This window comes from Salvelinus fontinalis, chromosome 12, assembly GCF_029448725.1.
Source record: "Salvelinus fontinalis isolate EN_2023a chromosome 12, ASM2944872v1, whole genome shotgun sequence".
Taxonomy (NCBI): Eukaryota; Metazoa; Chordata; class Actinopteri; order Salmoniformes; family Salmonidae; genus Salvelinus; species Salvelinus fontinalis.
This window is the reverse complement of record NC_074676.1, coordinates 59,317,287-59,336,143: the sequence shown is the minus strand read 5'-3', so window position 1 is coordinate 59,336,143 and position 18,857 is coordinate 59,317,287. Positions and strand designations below refer to the sequence as shown.

Sequence of the window (18,857 nt, the reverse complement as noted above, 5' to 3'; positions counted from 1 at the left end):
GTGTGGTGGAAAGGTGTGGTGGAAAGGTGTGGTGGAAAGGTGTGGTGGAGGAGGTGTGGTGGAGGAGGTGTGGTGGAAAGGTGTGGTGGAGGTGTGGTGGAAAGGTGTGGTGGAAAGGTGTGGTGGAGGAGGTGTGGTGGAGGAGGTGTGGTGGAAAGGTGTGGTGGAGGTGTGGTGGAAAGGTGTGGTGGAAAGGTGTGGTGGAAAGGTGTGGTGGAGGAGGTGGGGTGGAAAGGTGTGGTGGAAAGGTGTGGTGGAGGTGTGGTGGAGGAGGTGTGGTGGAGGAGGTGTGGTGGAGGAGGTGTGGTGGAAAGGTGTGGTGGAAAGGTGTGGTGGAAAGGTGTGGTGGAAAGGTGTGGTGGAGGTGTGGTGGAAAGGTGTGGTGGAAAGGTGTGGTGGAAAGGTGTGGTGGAGGTGTGGTGGAGGAGGTGTGGTGGAGGAGGTGTGGTGGAGGAGGTGTGGTGGAAAGGTGTGGTGGAGGAGGTGTGGTGGAGGAGGTGTGGTGGAAAGGTGTGGTGGAGGTGTGGTGGAAAGGTGTGGTGGAGTGGTGGAAAGGTGTGGTGGAAAGGTGTGGTGGAGGTGTGGTGGAGGAGGTGTGGTGGAAAGGTGTGGTGGAAAGGTGTGGTGGAGGAGGTGTGGTGGAAAGGTGTGGTGGAAAGGTGTGGTGGAGGAGGTGTGGTGGAAAGGTGTGGTGGAGGTGTGGTGGAAAGGTGTGGTGGAGGAGGTGTGGTGGAAAGGTGTGGTGGAAAGGTGTGGTGGAAAGGTGTGGTGGAGGAGGTGTGGTGGAAAGGTGTGGTGGAGGAGGTGTGGTGGAGGAGGTGTGGTGGAAAGGTGTGGTGGAGGTGTGGTGGAGGAGGTGTGGTGGAAAGGTGTGGTGGAAAGGTGTGGTGGAGGTGTGTCTAGATACTCAGTATTCTGACAACACCTTTACGCCAGAAGAAAACCTGAATACGGCGAACCAACCGGTTCCAAGTGCAAAAAGCTACAAGGTCAGTGTTTGATGCTGAAACAAAGTAATATCCATATATTTACATTGCTTTCTTTCATTGATCCCTAAGTCTGAATACCAAATACTGAGAAGTGCGTAGGAAAGGCAAGGCGTGCGTAGGAAAGGAAAGGCGTGCGTAGGGAAGGCAAGGCGTGCGTAGGAAAGGAAAGGCGTGCGTAGGAAAGGAAAGGCGTGCGTAGGGAAGGCAAGGCGTGGGTAGGAAAGGCAAGGCGTGCGTAGGAAAGGCAAGGCGTGCGTAGAGAAGGCAAGGCGTGCGTAGGAAAGGCAAGGCGAGCGTAGGAAAGGCAAGGCGTGCGTAGGAAAGGAAAGGCGTGCGTAGGAAAGGCAAGGCGTGCGTAGGAAAGGCAAGGCGTGCGTAGGAAAGGCAAGGCGTGCGTAGGAAAGGCGTGCGTAGGAAAGGCAAGGCGTGCGTAGGAAAGGCAAGGCGTGCGTAGGAAAGGCAAGGCGTGCGTAGGAAAGGCAAGGCGTGCGTAGGAAAGGCGTGCGTAGGAAAGGCAAGGCGTGCGTAGGAAAGGCGTGCGTAGGAAAGGCAAGGCGTGCGTAGGAAAGGAAAGGCGTGCGTAGGAAAGGCAAGGCGTGCGTAGGAAAGGCAAGGCGTGCGTAGGAAAGGAAAGGCGTGGGTAGGAAAGGCGATGCGTGCGTAGGAAAGGAAAGGCGTGCGTAGGAAAGGCAAGGCGTGCGTAGGGAAGGCAAGGCGTGCGTAGGAAAGGAAAGGCGTGCGTAGGAAAGGAAAGGCGTGCGTAGGAAAGGAAAGGCGTGCGTAGGAAGGAAAGGCGTGCGTAGGGAAGGCAAGGCGTGCGTGGGAAAGGAAAGGCGTGCGTAGGAAAGGCAAGGCGTGCGTAGGGAAGGCAAGGCGTGCGTAGGAAAGGCAAGGCGTGCGTAGGAAAGGCAAGGCGTGCGTAGGAAAGGCAAGGCGTGCGTAGGAAAGGAAAGGCGTGCGTAGGAAAGGAAAGGCGTGCGTAGGAAAGGAAAGGCGTGCGTAGGAAAGGAAAGGCGTGCGTAGGAAAGGAAAGGCGTGCGTAGGAAAGGAAAGGCGTGCGTAGGAAAGGCAAGGCGTGCGTAGGAAAGGCAAGGCAAGGCGTGCGTAGGAAAGGAAAGGCGTGCGTAGGAAAGGAAAGGCGTGCGTAGGAAAGGCAAGGCGTGCGTAGGAAAGGCAAGGCGTGCGTAGGAAAGGAAAGGCGTGCGTAGGAAAGGCAAGGCGTGCGTAGGAAAGGAAAGGCGTGCGTAGGAAAGGCAAGGCGTGCGTAGGAAAGGAAAAGCGTGCGTAGGAAAGGCAAGGCGTGCGTAGGAAAGGAAAGGCGTGGGTAGGAAAGGCAAGGCGTGCGTAAGAAAGGAAAGGCGTGCGTAGGGAAGGCAAGGCGTGCGTAGGAAAGGAAAGGCGTGCGTAGGAAAGGCAAGGCGTGCGTAGGAAAGGAAAGGCGTGCGTAGGGAAGGCAAGGCGTGCGTAGGAAAGGCAAGGCGAGCGTAGGAAAGGCAAGGCGTGCGTAGGAAAGGCAAGGCGTGCGTAGGAAAGGCAAGGCGTGCGTAGGAAAGGCAAGGCGTGCGTAGGCAAGGCGTGCGTAGGAAAGGCAAGGCGTGCGTAGGAAAGGAAAGGCGTGCGTAGGAAAGAAAAGGCGTGCGTAGGAAAGGAAAGGCGTGCGTAGGAAAGGCAAGGCGTACGTAGGCAAGGCGTGCGTAGGAAAGGCAAGGCGTGCGTAGGAAAGGAAAGGCGTGCGTAGGAAAGGCAAGGCGTGCGTAGGAAAGGCAAGGCGTGCGTAGGAAAGGCAAGGCGTGCGTAGGAAAGGCAAGGCGTGCGTAGGAAAGGAAAGGCGTGCGTAGGAAAGGAAAGGCGTGCGTAGGAAAGGAAAGGCAAGGAAAGGAAAGGCGTGCGTAGGAAAGGCAAGGCGTGCGTAGGAAAGGCAAGGCGTGCGTAGGCAAGGCGTGCGTAGGAAAGGAAAGGCGTGCGTAGGAAAGGAAAGGCGTGCGTAGGAAAGGAAAGGCGTGCGTAGGAAAGGAAAGGCGTGCGTAGGAAAGGAAAGGCGTGCGTAGGAAAGGAAAGGCAAGGAAAGGAAAGGCGTGCGTAGGAAAGGAAAGGCGTGCGTAGGAAAGGAAAGGCGTGCGTAGGAAAGGAAAGGCGTGCGTAGGAAAGGAAAGGCGTGCGTAGGAAAGGAAAGGCAAGGAAAGGAAAGGCGTGCGTAGGAAAGGAAAGGCGTGCGTAGGAAAGGAAAGGCGTGCGTAGGAAAGGAAAGGCGTGCGTAGGAAAGGAAAGGCGTGCGTAGGAAAGGAAAGGCGTGCGAAGGGAAGGCAAGGCGTGCGTAGGAAAGGCAAGGCGTGCGTAGGAAAGGCAAGGCGTGCGTAGGAAAGGCAAGGCGTGCGTAGGAAAGGCAAGGCGTGCGTAGGAAAGGCAAGGCGTGCGTAGGAAAGGAAAGGCGTGCGTAGGAAAGGCAAGGCGTGCGTAGGAAAGGCAAGGCGTGCGAAGGGAAGGCAAGGCGTGCGAAGGGAAGGCAAGGCGTGCGTAGGAAAGGCAAGGCGTGCGTAGGAAAGGCAAGGCGTGCGTAGGAAAGGCGTGCGTAGGAAAGGAAAGGCGTGCGTAGGAAAGGAAAGGCGTGCGTAGGAAAGGAAAGGCGTGCGTAGGAAAGGAAAGGCGTGCGTAGGGAAGGCAAGGCGTGCGTAGTAAAGGAAAGGCGTGCGTAGGAAAGGCAAGGCGTGCGTAGGAAAGGAAAGGCGTGCGTAGGAAAGGAAAGGCGTGCGTAGGAAGGCAAGGCGTGCGTAGGAAAGGAAAGGCGTGCGTAGGAAAGGAAAGGCGTGCGTAGGAAAGGAAAGGCGTGCGTAGGAAAGGAAAGGCGTGCGTAGGAAAGGAAAGGCGTGCGTAGGAAAGGAAAGGCGTGCGTAGGAAAGGAAAGGCGTGCGTAGGAAAGGAAAGGCGTGCGTAGGAAAGGAGTACATTATCGAAGTCTGCATCGGCCCCTATAAGTGCACAGCAGCACTTCCATTTCTAAATGATTGGCAGTGTTGAATAATCCTTACTCTGCATAATATTTCATAGCAATATGTGGCCATCTGCAGGTTACCTGGGCGGCCATGTTGTTTCCTGTGTTCGAACTCCTCGATCAGAGCCTCGGCTTTACACTTGTTGGCCCACCAGTAGGGGATGTGAGGCCAAAGGTCGCTGTAGAGGCTGACCATGCTGTGCTCATAGGAGACAATCACCTGGTAACCCAGCGTCCACAGATTCCTCAGCGTCACCACTTCCTGGAACACAGAGGATCATGGGAATGTTGGGATCAGGGAATGGAATCATGGGAAAGTATGGCTCATGCCATGCTAGGAAACATTGTGGTAACGCTATATATTTACTTTTTTTAAAAACATTTTTTGTAATTATTTTTATAATTATGATACACATCATACACATACAAATGACAACATACAGACGCACACAAAAATCCACTACATCCCACCTGACCCTGACCTGGCAGACCCCCTGCTCACCACCATCTCTAGATCCACTACATCCCACCTGACCCTGAGCTGGCAGACCCCCTGCTCACCACCATCTCTAGATCCACTACATCCCACCTGACCCTGAGCTGGCAGACCCCCTGCTCACCACCATCTCTAGATCCACTACATCCCACCTGACCCTGAGCTGGCAGACCCCCTGCTCACCACCATCTCTAGATCCACTACATCCCACCTGACCCTGACCTGGCAGACCCCCTGCTCACCACCATCTCTAGATCCACTACATCCCACCTGACCCTGACCTGGCAGACCCCCTGCTCACCACCATCTCTAGATCCACTACATCCCACCTGACCCTGACCTGGCAGACCCCCTGCTCACCACCATCTCTAGATCCACTACATCCCACCTGACCTGGCAGACCCCCTGCTCACCACCATCTCTAGATCCACTACATCCCACCTGACCTGGCAGACCCCCTGCTCACCACCATCTCTAGATCCACTACATCCCACCTGACCCTGACCTGGCAGACCCCCTGCTCACCACCATCTCTAGATCCACTACATCCCACCTGACCTGGCAGACCCCCTGCTCACCACCATCTCTAGATCCACTACATCCCACCTGACCCTGACCTGGCAGACCCCCTGCTCACCACCATCTCTAGATCCACTACATCCCACCTGACCTGGCAGACCCCCTGCTCACCACCATCTCTAGATCCACTACATCCCACCTGACCTGGCAGACCCCCTGCTCACCACCATCTCTAGATCCATTACATCTCACCTGACCCTGACCTGTCAGACCCCCTGCTCACCACCATCTCTAGATCCACTACATCCCACCTGACCTGGCAGACCCCCTGCTCACCACCATCTCTAGATCCACTACATCCCACCTGACCTGGCAGACCCCCTGCTCACCACCATCTCTAGATCCACTACATCCCACCTGACCTGACAGACCCCCTGCTCACCACGATCTCTAGATCCACTACATCCCACCTGACCTGGCAGACCCCCTGTTCACCACCATCTCTAGATCCACTACATCCCACCTGACCTGGCAGACCCCCTACTCACCACCATCTCTAGATCCACTACATCCCACCTGACCCTGACCTGACAGACCCCCTACTCACCACCATCTCTAGATCCACTACATCCCACCTGACCTGGCAGACCCCCTACTCACCACCATCTCTAGATCCACTACATCCCACCTGACCCTGACCTGGCAGACCCCCTGCTCACCACCATCTCTAGATCCACTACATCCCACCTGACCCTGACCTGGCAGACCCCCTGCTCACCACCATCTCTAGATCCACTACATCCCACCTGACCTGGCAGACCCCCTGCTCACCACCATCTCTAGATCCACTACATCCCACCTGACCTGGCAGACCCCCTGCTCACCACCATCTCTAGATCCACTACATCCCACCTGACCTGGCAGACCCCCTGCTCACCACCATCTCTAGATCCATTACATCCCACCTGACCTGGCAGACCCCCTGCTCACCACCATCTCTAGATCCACTACATCCCACCTGACCCTGACCTGGCAGACCCCCTGCTCACCACCATCTCTAGATCCACTACATCCCACCTGACCCTGACCTGGCAGACCCCCTGCTCACCACCATCTCTAGATCTACTACATCCCACCTGACCTGGCTGACCCCCTGCTCACCACCATCTCTAGATCCACTACATCCCACCTGACCTGGCAGACCCCCTGCTCACCACCATCTCTAGATCCACTACATCCCACCTGACCTGGCAGACCCCCTGCTCACCACCATCTCTAGATCCACTACATCCCACCTGACCCTGACCTGTCAGACCCCCTGCTCACCACCATCTCTAGATCCACTACATCCCACCTGACCTGGCAGACCCCCTGCTCACCACCATCTCCAGGTCATCACTCTCCGCCACACGGGGTCACACGGCACCATTTTGTGTCTCTCCGTCGCCCACAAACACTTTCAACATTTAGATAATAAAGCATTTGACCTTTCCATTGTGTTAACGACGGAGGATTGGTTGATTTCCAGTTTTTAAGTCTACATTTCCGGAAGGCATGGATTATTGAGTGATTGTTTAGATTTACACTTAAGACATGACTCTGCCGTTGTCCTGTAGAATGTGAATTTCCTCTCTTGTATAATACATTATATACATTAGTTTATACTGGATGAAGCATCCATTTTTCTTAACAGTCATTTCTGTAGTTATGTTCCAACATTCCCTCCATCTTGTGCTTTTTAAGTCTTGGTTGTAATAGTTTATATTTTTTTCAAAGTTGTATAGGTTTTCTGCAAGGTTTTATATACAGTTGAAGTCAGAAGTTTACATAACCTAAGTGTAAGTCATTAAAACTCGTTTTTTCAACCACTCCACAAATTTCTTGCTAACAAACTATAGTTTTCCTATTCGATTCCAATGTTCCCTTTAAGATGTGAGCTGGCTTTTATTTTGTAAAGTGGTTTCTTGCGTCGAACAATACAAAAACATTTTCAGTCACCTCCTTGTTGTACAGGATAAACAGGTTGATCCTGCTGACCAAGGGTCTGATCAACTGCTTGGCGTAGCAGCTAGTCTAGCTGGTCTACTAATGTTCTGTGCTATGTCATGGTTCATGTTCTGTGTTATGTCAAGGTTCATGGTGTGTGCTATGTCATGGTTCATGTTCTATGTTCTGTGTTATGTCAAGGTTCATGGTGTGTGCTATGTCATGGTTCATGTTCTATGGTCTGTGTTATGTCATGGTTCATGGTGTGTGCTATGTCATGGTTCATGTTCTATGGTCTGTGTTATGTCAAGGTTCATGGTGTGTGCTATGTCATGGTTCATGTTCTATGTTCTGTGTTATGTCATGGTTCATGTTCTGTGTTATGTCATGTTTCATGTTCTGTGCTATGTCATGGTTCATGTTCTGTGCTATGTCATGGTTCATGTTCTGTGCTATGTCATGGTTCATGTTCTGTGTTATGTCATGGTTCATGTTCTGTGTTATGTCATGGTTCATGTTCTGTGTTATGTCATGGTTCATGTTCTGTGTTATGTCATGGTTCATGTTCTGTGTTATGTCATGGTTCATGTTCTGTGTTATGTCATGGTTCATGTTCTGTGCTATGTCATGGTTCATGTTCTGTGTTATTTCATGTTCTGTGTTATGTCATGGTTCATGTTCTGTGCTATGTCATGGTTCATGTTCTGTGTTATGTCATGGTTCATGTTCTGTGTTATGTCATGGTTCATGTTCTGTGTTATGTCATGGTTCATGTTCTGTGTTATGTCATGGTTCATGTTCTGTGTTATGTCATGGTTCATGTTCTGTGCTATGTCATGGTTCATGTTCTGTGCTATGTCATGGTTCATGTTCTGTGCTATGTCATGGTTCATGTTCTGTGTTATGTCATGGTTCATGTTCTGTGCTATGTCATGGTTCATGTTCTGTGTTATTTCATGTTCTGTGTTATGTCATGGTTCATGTTCTGTGCTATGTCATGGTTCATGTTCTGTGTTATGTCATGGTTCATGTTCTGTGTTATGTCATGGTTCATGTTCTGTGCTATGTCATGGTTCATGTTCTGTGTTATTTCATGTTCTGTGTTATGTCATGGTTCATGTTCTGTGTTATGTCATGGTTCATGTTCTGTGTTATGTCATGGTTCATGTTCTGTGTTATGTCATGGTTCATGTTCTGTGTTATGTCATGGTTCATGTTCTGTGTTATGTCATGGTTCATGTTCTGTGCTATGTCATGGTTCATGTTCTGTGTTATGTCATGGTTCATGTTCTGTGTTATGTCATGGTTCATGTTCTGTGTTATGTCATGGTTCATGTTCTGTGTTATGTCATGGTTCATGTTCTGTGTTATGTCATGGTTCATGTTCTGTGTTATGTCATGTTTCATGTTCTGTGTTATGTCATGTTTCATGTTCTGTGTTATGTCATGGTTCATGTTCTGTGTTATGTCATGGTTCATGTTCTGTGCTATGTCATGGTTCATGTTCTGTGTTATTTCATGTTCTGTGTTATGTCATGGTTCATGTTCTGTGCTATGTCATGGTTCATGTTCTGTGTTATGTCATGGTTCATGTTCTGTGTTATGTCATGGTTCATGTTCTGTGTTATGTCATGGTTCATGTTCTGTGCTATGTCATGGTTCATGTTCTGTGCTATGTCATGGTTCATGTTCTGTGTTATTTCATGTTCTGTGTTATGTCATGGTTCATGTTCTGTGCTATGTCATGGTTCATGTTCTGTGTTATGTCATGGTTCATGTTCTGTGCTATGTCATGGTTCATGTTCTGTGTTATTTCATGTTCTGTGTTATGTCATGGTTCATGTTCTGTGCTATGTCATGGTTCATGTTCTGTGTTATGTCATGGTTCATGTTCTGTGTTATGTCATGGTTCATGTTCTGTGCTATGTCATGGTTCATGTTCTGTGTTATTTCATGTTCTGTGTTATGTCATGGTTCATGTTCTGTGTTATGTCATGGTTCATGTTCTGTGTTATGTCATGGTTCATGTTCTGTGTTATGTCATGGTTCATGTTCTGTGTTATGTCATGGTTCATGTTCTGTGTTATGTCATGGTTCATGTTCTGTGCTATGTCATGGTTCATGTTCTGTGCTATGTCATGGTTCATGTTCTGTGTTATGTCATGGTTTATGTTCTGTGTTATGTCATGGTTCATGTTCTGTGTTATGTCATGGTTCATGTTCTGTGTTATGTCATGGTTCTGTGCTATGTCATGGTTCATGTTCTGTGTTATTTCATGTTTCATGTTCTGTGCTATGTCATGTTCTGTGTTATGTCATGTTTCATGTTCTGTGTGGAACCCCAGGAAGAGTAGCTGCTGCTTTTGCAACAGCTAATGGGGATCCTAATAAAATACCAAAGTACTGTAGGCTGAATGATAGAACAGCTATTTCCATGTTAAAATATTATGGGATGCATTTTCTCCACTGTTTCTGATGGCAGGCCACTCTGGTAGGCCTACATTGTGATCAAACAGCCACAGCAGCCTACTTGGTCACTGTTAAAATGAACTTAAACACCTCTACATTGAGCCTCAGTGTTCACAGTAAACGCTCGCTGGAAGTTGCTCAGCAGACCTGAAATTTGCTCATTGCCAAAAAAGATTAGAGGGAACATTGGAGGTGTCCCTACCGTAGTTGGACAGAGCCTGGAGGTGTCCCTACCGTAGTTGGACAGAGCCTGGAGGTGTCCCTACCGTAGTTGGACAGAGCCTGGAGGTGTCCCTACCGTAGTTGGACAGAGCCTGGAGGTGTCCCTACCGTAGTTGGACAGAGCCTGGAGGTGTTCCTACCGTAGTTGGACAGCGCTTGGAGGTGTCCCTACCGTAGTTGGACAACGCTTGGAGGTGTCCCTACCGTAGTTGGACAGAGCTTGGAGGTGTCCCTACCGTAGTTGGACAGAGCCTGGAGGTGTCCCTACCGTAGTTGGACAGAGCCTGGAGGTGTCCCTACCGTAGTTGGACAGAGCCTGGAGGTGTCCCTACCGTAGTTGGACAGAGCCTGGAGGTGTCCTTACCGTAGTTGGACAGAGCCTGGAGGTGTCCCTACCGTAGTTGGACAGAGCCTGGAGGTGTCCCTACCGTAGTTGGACAGAGCCTGGAGGTGTCCCTACCGTAGTTGGACAGAGCCTGGAGGTGTCCCTACCGTAGTTGGACAGCGCTTGGAGGTGTCCCTACCGTAGTTGGACAACGCTTGGAGGTGTCCCTACCGTAGTTGGACAGAGCTTGGAGGTGTCCCTACCGTAGTTGGACAGAGCCTGGAGGTGTCCCTACCGTAGTTGGACAGAGCCTGGAGGTGTCCCTACCGTAGTTGGACAGAGCCTGGAGGTGTCCCTACCGTAGTTGGACAGAGCCTGGAGGTGTCCTTACCGTAGTTGGACAGAGCCTGGAGGTGTCCCTACCGTAGTTGGACAGAGCCTGGAGGTGTCCCTACCGTAGTTGGACAGAGCTTGGAGGTGTCCCTACCGTAGTTGGACAACGCTTGGAGGTGTCCCTACCGTAGTTGGACAGAGCCTGGAGGTGTCCCTACCGTAGTTGGACAACGCTTGGAGGTGTCCCTACCGTAGTTGGACAACGCTTGGAGGTGTCCCTACCGTAGTTGGACAGAGCCTGGAGGTGTCCCTACCGTAGTTGGACAGAGCCTGGAGGTGTCCCTACCGTAGTTGGACAGAGCCTGGAGGTGTCCCTACCGTAGTTGGACAGAGCCTGGAGGTGTCCCTACCGTAGTTGGACAGAGCCTGGAGGTGTCCCTACCGTAGTTGGACAGAGCCTGGAGGTGTCCCTACCGTAGTTGGACAGAGCCTGGAGGTGTCCCTACCGTAGTTGGACAGAGCCTGGAGGTGTCCCTACCGTAGTTGGACAGAGCTTGGAGGTGTCCCTACCGTAGTTGGACAGAGCCTGGAGGTGTCCCTACCGTAGTTGGACAGAGCTTGGAGGTGTCCCTACCGTAGTTGGACAGAGCTTGGAGGTGTCCCTACCGTAGTTGGACAGAGCCTGGAGGTGTCCCTACCGTAGTTGGACAGAGCCTGGAGGTGTCCCTACCGTAGTTGGACAGAGCCTGGAGGTGTCCCTACCGTAGTTGGACAGAGCCTGGAGGTGTCCCTACCGTAGTTGGACAGAGCTTGGAGGTGTCCCTACCGTAGTTGGACAGAGCTTGGAGGTGTCCCTACCGTAGTTGGACAGAGCTTGGAGGTGTCCCTACCGTAGTTGGACAGAGCCTGGAGGTGTCCCTACCGTAGTTGGACAGAGCTTGGAGGTGTCCCTACCGTAGTTGGACAGAGCCTGGAGGTGTCCCTACCGTAGTTGGACAGAGCCTGGAGGTGTCCCTACCGTAGTTGGACGGAGCTTGGAGGTGTCCCTACCGTAGTTGGACAACGCTTGGAGGTGTCCCTACCGTAGTTGGACAGAGCTTGGAGGTGTCCCTACCGTAGTTGGACAGAGCCTGGAGGTGTCCCTACCGTAGTTGGACAGAGCCTGGAGGTGTCCCTACCGTAGTTGGACAGAGCCTGGAGGTGTCCCTACCGTAGTTGGACAGAGCTTGGAGGTGTCCCTACCGTAGTTGGACAGAGCTTGGAGGTGTCCCTACCGTAGTTGGACAGAGCTTGGAGGTGTCCCTACCGTAGTTGGACAGAGCTTGGAGGTGTCCCTACCGTAGTTGGACAGAGCCTGGAGGTGTCCCTACCGTAGTTGGACAGAGCCTGGAGGTGTCCCTACCGTAGTTGGACAGAGCCTGGAGGTGTCCCTACCGTAGTTGGACAGAGCTTGGAGGTGTCCCTACCGTAGTTGGACAGAGCCTGGAGGTGTCCCTACCGTAGTTGGACAGAGCCTGGAGGTGTCCCTACCGTAGTTGGACAGAGCCTGGAGGTGTCCCTACCGTAGTTGGACAGAGCCTGGAGGTGTCCCTACCGTAGTTGGACAGAGCTTGGAGGTGTCCCTACCGTAGTTGGACAGAGCTTGGAGGTGTCCCTACCGTAGTTGGACAGAGCTTGGAGGTGTCCCTACCGTAGTTGGACAGAGCCTGGAGGTGTCCCTACCGTAGTTGGACAGAGCCTGGAGGTGTCCCTACCGTAGTTGGACAGAGCCTGGAGGTGTCCCTACTGTAGTTGGACAGAGCCTGGAGGTGTCCCTACCGTAGTTGGACAACGCTTGGAGGTGTCCCTACCGTAGTTGGACAGAGCCTGGAGGTGAAGATGGTTCTGATGGTTGATACAAGTCCGGTGTGGAGGTCCTGATTCAGACCCAGGAAGTGACTGAAGGACAGCAGAACCACCTCTCTGGTATGGACATCTAGCCAGGATCTGATCTCCTGAAGAACGGTCTGTGGAGAACAGACATAGATCCAACTGGTGTAACACAATCACAGTAACATCTGAAATCAATTATATATCCCAAATCCTATTAGTAAATGGTACAACCCCTCTCTGTAGCCCCTTGTCAGAATGTCTACTATACCTCCCTGCTAGTATAGAAGTAGAGATTATACCTTTAACATTGAATGTAGTCTACACTCTGTGGTAGTACGGAAGTACCATACCTCTACATTGAGCAGTGTACACTTCATAGTATCATACATCTTCATTGAGCATAGTGTACACTCTGTAGTAGCACACCTCTCCATTGAGCATAGTGTACACTCTGTAGTAGCACACCTCTCCATTGAGCATAGTGTACACTCTGTAGTAGCACACCTCTCCATTGAGCATAGTGTACACTCTGTAGTAGCACACCTCTCCATTGAGCATAGTGTACACTCTGTAGTAGCACACCTCTCCATTGAGCATAGTGTACACTCTGTAGTAGCACACCTCTCCATTGAGCATAGTGTACACTCTGTAGTAGCACACCTCTACATTGAGCATAGTGTACAGTCGTGGCCAAAAGTTTTGAGAATGACACAAATATTAATTTCCAAAGTTTGCTGCTTCAGTGTCTTTAGATATTTTTGTCAGATGTTACTATGGAATACTGAAGTATAATTACAAGCATTTCATAAGTGTCAAAGGCTTTTATTGACAATTACATGAAGTAAGACCTCTGCAATCCGCCCTGGCATGCTGTCAATTAACTTCTGGGCCACATCCTGACTGATGGCAGCCCATTCTTGCATAATCAATGCTTGGAGTTTGTCAGAATTTGTGGGTTTTTGTTTGTCCACCCGCCTCTTGAGGATTGACCACAAGTTCTCAATGGGATTAAGGTCTGGGGAGTTTCCTGGCCATGGACCCAAAATATTGATGTTTTGTTCCCCGAGCCACTTAGTTATCACTTTTGCCTTATGGCAAGGTGCTCCATCATGCTGGAAAAGGCCTTGTTCGTCACCAAACTGTTCCTGGATGGTTGGGAGAAGTTGCTCTCGGAGGATGTGTTGGTACGATTCTTTATTCATGGCTGTGTTCTTAGGAATAATTGTGAGTGAGCCCACTCCCTTGGCTGAGAAGCAACCCCACACATGAATGGTCTCAGGATGTTTTACTGTTGGCATGACACAGGACTGATGGTAGCGCTCATCTTGTCTTCTCCAGATGCCCCACAATCGGTAAGGGGATTCATCAGAGAAAATGACTTTACCCCAGTCCTCAGCAGTCCAATCCCTGTACCTTTTGCAGAATATCAGTCTGTCCCTGATGTTTTTCCTGGAGAGAAGTGGCTTCTTTGCTGCCCTTCTTGACACCAGGCCATCCTCCAAAAGTCTTCGCCTCACTGTGCGTGCAGATACACTCACACCTGCCTGCTGCTATTCCTGAGCAAGCTCTGTACTGGTGGTGCACCGATCCCGCAGCTGAATCAACTTTAGGAGACGGTCCTGGCACTTGCTGGACTTTCTTGGGCGCCCTGAAGCTTTCTTCACAACAATTGAACAGCTCTCCTTGAAGTTCTTGATGATCCGATAAATGGTTGATTTAGTGATTCAATCTTACTGGCAGCGATATCCTTGCCTGTGAAGCCCTTTTTGTGCAAAGAAATGATGACGGCACGTGTTTCCTTGCAGGTAACCATGGTTGACAGAGGAAGAACAATGATTCCAAGCACCACCCTCTTTTTGAAGCTTCCAGTCTGTTATTCGAACTCAACCAGCATGACAGAGTGATCTTCAGCCTTGTTCTCGTCAACACTCACACCTGTGTTAACGAGAGAATCACTGACATGTCAGCTGGTCCTTTTGTGGCAGGGCTGAAATGCAGTGGAAAATGTTTTGGGGGGATTCAGTTCATTTGCATGGCAAAGAGGGACCTTGCAATTCATCTGATCACTCTTCATAACATTCTAGAGTATATGCAAATTGCCATCATACAAACTGAGGCAGCAGACTGTGAAAATTAATATTTGTGTCATTCTCAAAACTTTTGGCCACGACTGTACACTCCATAGTATCATACCGCTACAGTGAGCATAGTGTACACTTCGTAGTATCATACCTCTACAGTGAGTGTAGTGTACACTCCATAGTATCATACCTCTACAGTGAGTGTAGTGTACACTCCATAGTATCCTACCTCTACAGTGAGTGTAGTGTACACTCCATAGTATCCTACCTCTACAGTGAGTGTAGTGTACACTCCATAGTATCCTACCTCTACAGTGAGTGTAGTGTACACTCCATAGTATCCTACCTCTACAGTGAGTGTAGTGTACCCTCCATAGTATCCTACCTCTACAGTGAGCGTAGTGTACACTCCATAGTATCCTACCTCTACAGTGAGTGTAGTGTACACTCCATAGTATCCTACCTCTACAGTGAGTGTAGTGTACACTCCGTGGTAGAAGTACAGGTCAGTGGAGGTGTCGTGGGGTCGATGTGCGATCCTCACTCCATAGTATCCTACCTCTACAGTGAGCGTAGTGTACACTCCATAGTATCCTACCTCTACAGTGAGCGTAGTGTACACTCCATAGTATCCTACCTCTACAGTGAGCGTAGTGTACACTCCGTGGTAGAAGTACAGGTCAGTGGAGGTGTCGTGGGGTCGATGTGCGATCCTCACTCCATAGTATCCTACCTCTACAGTGAGCGTAGTGTACACTCCGTGGTAGAAGTACAGGTCAGTGGAGGTGTCGTGGGGTCGATGTGCGATCCTCACTCCATAGTATCCTACCTCTACAGTGAGTGTAGTGTACACTCCATAGTATCCTACCTCTACAGTGAGCGTAGTGTACACTCCGTGGTAGAAGTACAGGTCAGTGGAGGTGTCGTGGGGTCGATGTGCGATCCTCAGGTCAAGATATCTGACCCCACAGTCTAGCTGCTCCTTCACTGTCGCCTCCTACAGTACATGATTAGATCAACAACAACAACATGATCAGAACAACAACAACAACATGATTAGATCAACAACATGATCAGATCAACAACAACAACATGATCAGATCAACAACATGATCAGATAAACAACATGATCAGAACAACAACAACAACATGATCAGATCAACAACAACAACATGATCAGAACAACAACAACATGATCAGATAAACAACATGATCAGAACAACAACAACAACATGATCAGATCAACAACAACAACATGATCAGATCAACAACAACAACATGATCAGATCAACAACAACAACATGATCAGATCGACAACAACAACATTATGATCAGATCAACAACAACAACATGATCAGATCAACAACAACAACATGATCAGATCGACAACAACAACATGATCAGATCGACAACAACAACATGATCAGATCAACAACAACAACATGATCAGATCAACAACAACATGATCAGATCAACAACAACATGATCAGATCAACAACATGATCAGAACAACAACAACAACATGATCAGAACAACAACATTATGATCAGATCAACAACAACATGATCAGATCAACAACAACAACATGATCAGATCAACAACAACAACATGATCAGATCGACAACAACAACATGATCAGATCGACAACAACAACATGATCAGATCAACAACAACAACATGATCAGATCAACAACAACAACATGATCAGATCAACAACAACAACATGATCAGATCAACAACAACAACATGATCAGATCAACAACAACAACATGATCAGATCAACAACAACAACATGATCAGATCAACAACAACAACATGATCAGATCAACAACAACAACATGATCAGATCAACAACAACAACATGATCAGATCAACAACAACAACATGATCAGATCAACAACATGATCAGAACAACAACTTTATTAACCCAACCAGCACAAAGGGAAAGGTGTACTGCCCCCAGGTGTACTGCCCCCAGGTGTACTGCCCCCAGGTGTACTGCCACCAGGTGTACTGCCCCCAGGCGTACTGCCCCCAGGTGTACTGCCCCCAGGTGTACTGCCCCCAGGTGTACTGCCCCCAGGTGTACTGCCCCCAGGTGTACTGCCACCAGGCGTACTGCCCCCAGGCGTACTGCCCCCAGGTGTACTGCCACCAGGTGTACTGCCCCCAGGTGTACTGCCCCCAGGTGTACTGCCCCCAGGTGTAAAGTCTGCACCAGAAGTGTTATGCCATCTAGGTCCGGGTGGTCAAACTCAATTCCTGGAGGGTTGTGTCTCTGCTGGTTTTTGTTATTTCGTTTCAATGTGTGTCCAATTAAGATCTAGCCAACCAGATGAGGGGAGTACCCAACTAATCAATGATCTTAATTGATCAATAACGATCAATATCTTGGGGCGGCAGCGTAGCCTAGTGGTTAGAGCGTTGGACCAGTAACCGAAAGGTTGCAAGTTTGAATCCCCGAGCTGTTCTTTAACCCACTGTTCCTAGGCTGTCATAGAAAATAAGAATTTGTTCTTAACTGACTTGCCTAGTTAAATAAAGGTAAAATCAAAAAAAATAAAGTGCAAGCGAGGAGAAAAAACCTGCACACACTGTGCTCCAGAAATGTAGTTTGACTCAGCTGTTAAAAATCATACCTGTGTAACTGCCCATTTATAGACAAACGGTCGTATCAGGGGCTTCATGTATTTGTCGAGCTTCTGCAGTAAATCCGGTTGTGTCAGGTCGACAGGGGAACGGTCACTCCTATCCAGACAGTAGGTTATAGCATTATGGCTTCCTAAACAGGGAATCAAGGACAGATAGGGGACTGATATTACCAGGTGTATGGCCTAGTGTATGGCCTAGTATGGCCTAGTACCCATATGATGCCCCTAAGTGTATGGTCAATGTGTCAGCCTAGTACCCATATGATGTGTATGGTCAATGTGACAGCCTAGTACCCATATGATGTGTATGGTCAATGTGTCAGCCTAGTACCCATACGATGCCCCTAAATGTACAGTCAATGTGTCAGCCTAGTACCCATATGATGCCCCTAAGTGTACGGTCAATGTGTCAGCCTAGTACCCATATGATGTGTATGGTCAATGTGTCAGCCTAGTACCCATATGATGCCCCTAAGTGTATGGTCAATGTGTCAGCCTAGTACCCATATGATGCCCCTAAGTGTATGGTCAATGTGTCAGCCTAGTACCCATATGATGTGTATGGTCAATGTGTCAGCCTAGTACCCATATGATGCCCCTAAGTGTATGGTCAATGTCTCAGCCTAGTACCCATATGATGCCTTTAAGTGTATGGTCAATGTCTCAGCCTAGTACCCATATGATGCCCCTAAGTGTATGGTCAATGTGTCAGCCTAGTACCCATATGATGCCCCTAAGTGTATGGTCAATGTGTCAGCCTAGTACCCATACGATGCCCCTAAGTGTATGGTCAATGTCTCAGCCTAGTACCCGTGTGGCTCAGTTGGTAGAGCATGGCGCTTGCAACGCCAGGGTTGTGGGTTCAATTCCCACGGGGGGACCAGGATGAATATGTATGAACTTTCCAATTTGTAAGTCGCTCTGGATAAGAGCGTCTGCTAAATAATGTAAATGTAAATGTAAATGTAAATGTACCCATATGATGCCCCTAAGTGTACGGTCAATGTGTCAGCCTAGTACCCATATGATGCCCCTAAGTGTATGGTCAATGTGTCAGCCTAGTACCCATATGATGCCCCTAAGTGTACGGTCAATGTGTCAGCCTAGTACCCATATGATGCCCCTAAGTGTACGGTCAATGTGTCAGCCTAGTACCCATATGATGCCCCTAAGTGTATGGTCAATGTGTCAGCCTAGTACCCATATGATGCCCCTAAGTGTACGGTCAATGTGTCAGCCTAGTACCCATATGATGTGTATGGTCAATGTGTCAGCCTAGTACCCATATGATGCCCCTAAGTGTACGGTCAATGTGTCAGCCTAGTACCCATATGATGTGTATGGTCAATGTGTCAGCCTAGTACCCATATGATGCCCCTAAGTGTATGGTCAATGTCTCAGCCTAGTACCCATATGATGCCTTTAAGTGTATGGTCAATGTGTCAGCCTAGTACCCATATGATGCCCCTAAGTGTATGGTCAATGTGTCAGCCTAGTACCCATATGATGCCCCTAAGTGTACGGTCAATGTGTCAGCCTAATACCCATATGATGCCCCTAAGTGTACGGTCAATGTGTCAGCCTAGTACCCATATGATGTGTATGGTCAATGTGTCAGCCTAGTACCCATATGATGCCCCTAAGTGTATGGTCAATGTGTCAGCCTAGTACCCATATGATGCCCCTAAGTGTATGGTCAATGTGTCAGCCTAGTACCCATACGATGCCCCTAAGTGTATGGTCAATGTCTCAGCCTAGTACCCATATGATGCCCCTAAGTGTATGGTCAATGTGTCAGCCTAGTACCCATATGATGTGTATGGTCAATGTGTCAGCCTAGTACCCATATGATGCCCCTAAGTGTACGGTCAATGTGTCAGCCTAGTACCCATATGATGTGTATGGTCAATGTGTCAGCCTAGTAC

The 18,857-nt window shown here is 49.5% G+C and overlaps 1 protein-coding gene across 1 annotated transcript in view; it reads right to left on the bottom strand.

Annotated features, from left to right (window-relative positions):
* plcxd1 (phosphatidylinositol-specific phospholipase C, X domain containing 1) overlaps positions 1–18,857 on the bottom strand; it is a 43,452-nt gene that overhangs the window by 2,246 nt on the left and 22,349 nt on the right. The window contains exons 3-7 of the mRNA XM_055941228.1: positions 16,921–17,063; positions 15,150–15,278; positions 14,919–15,110; positions 12,179–12,334; positions 4,060–4,240 (exon numbers count right to left, since the gene is read on the bottom strand). Coding sequence (XP_055797203.1) covers positions 4,060–4,240; positions 12,179–12,334; positions 14,919–15,110; positions 15,150–15,278; positions 16,921–17,063 — 801 coding nt within the window. The remainder of the gene's footprint in view (positions 1–4,059; positions 4,241–12,178; positions 12,335–14,918; positions 15,111–15,149; positions 15,279–16,920; positions 17,064–18,857) is intronic.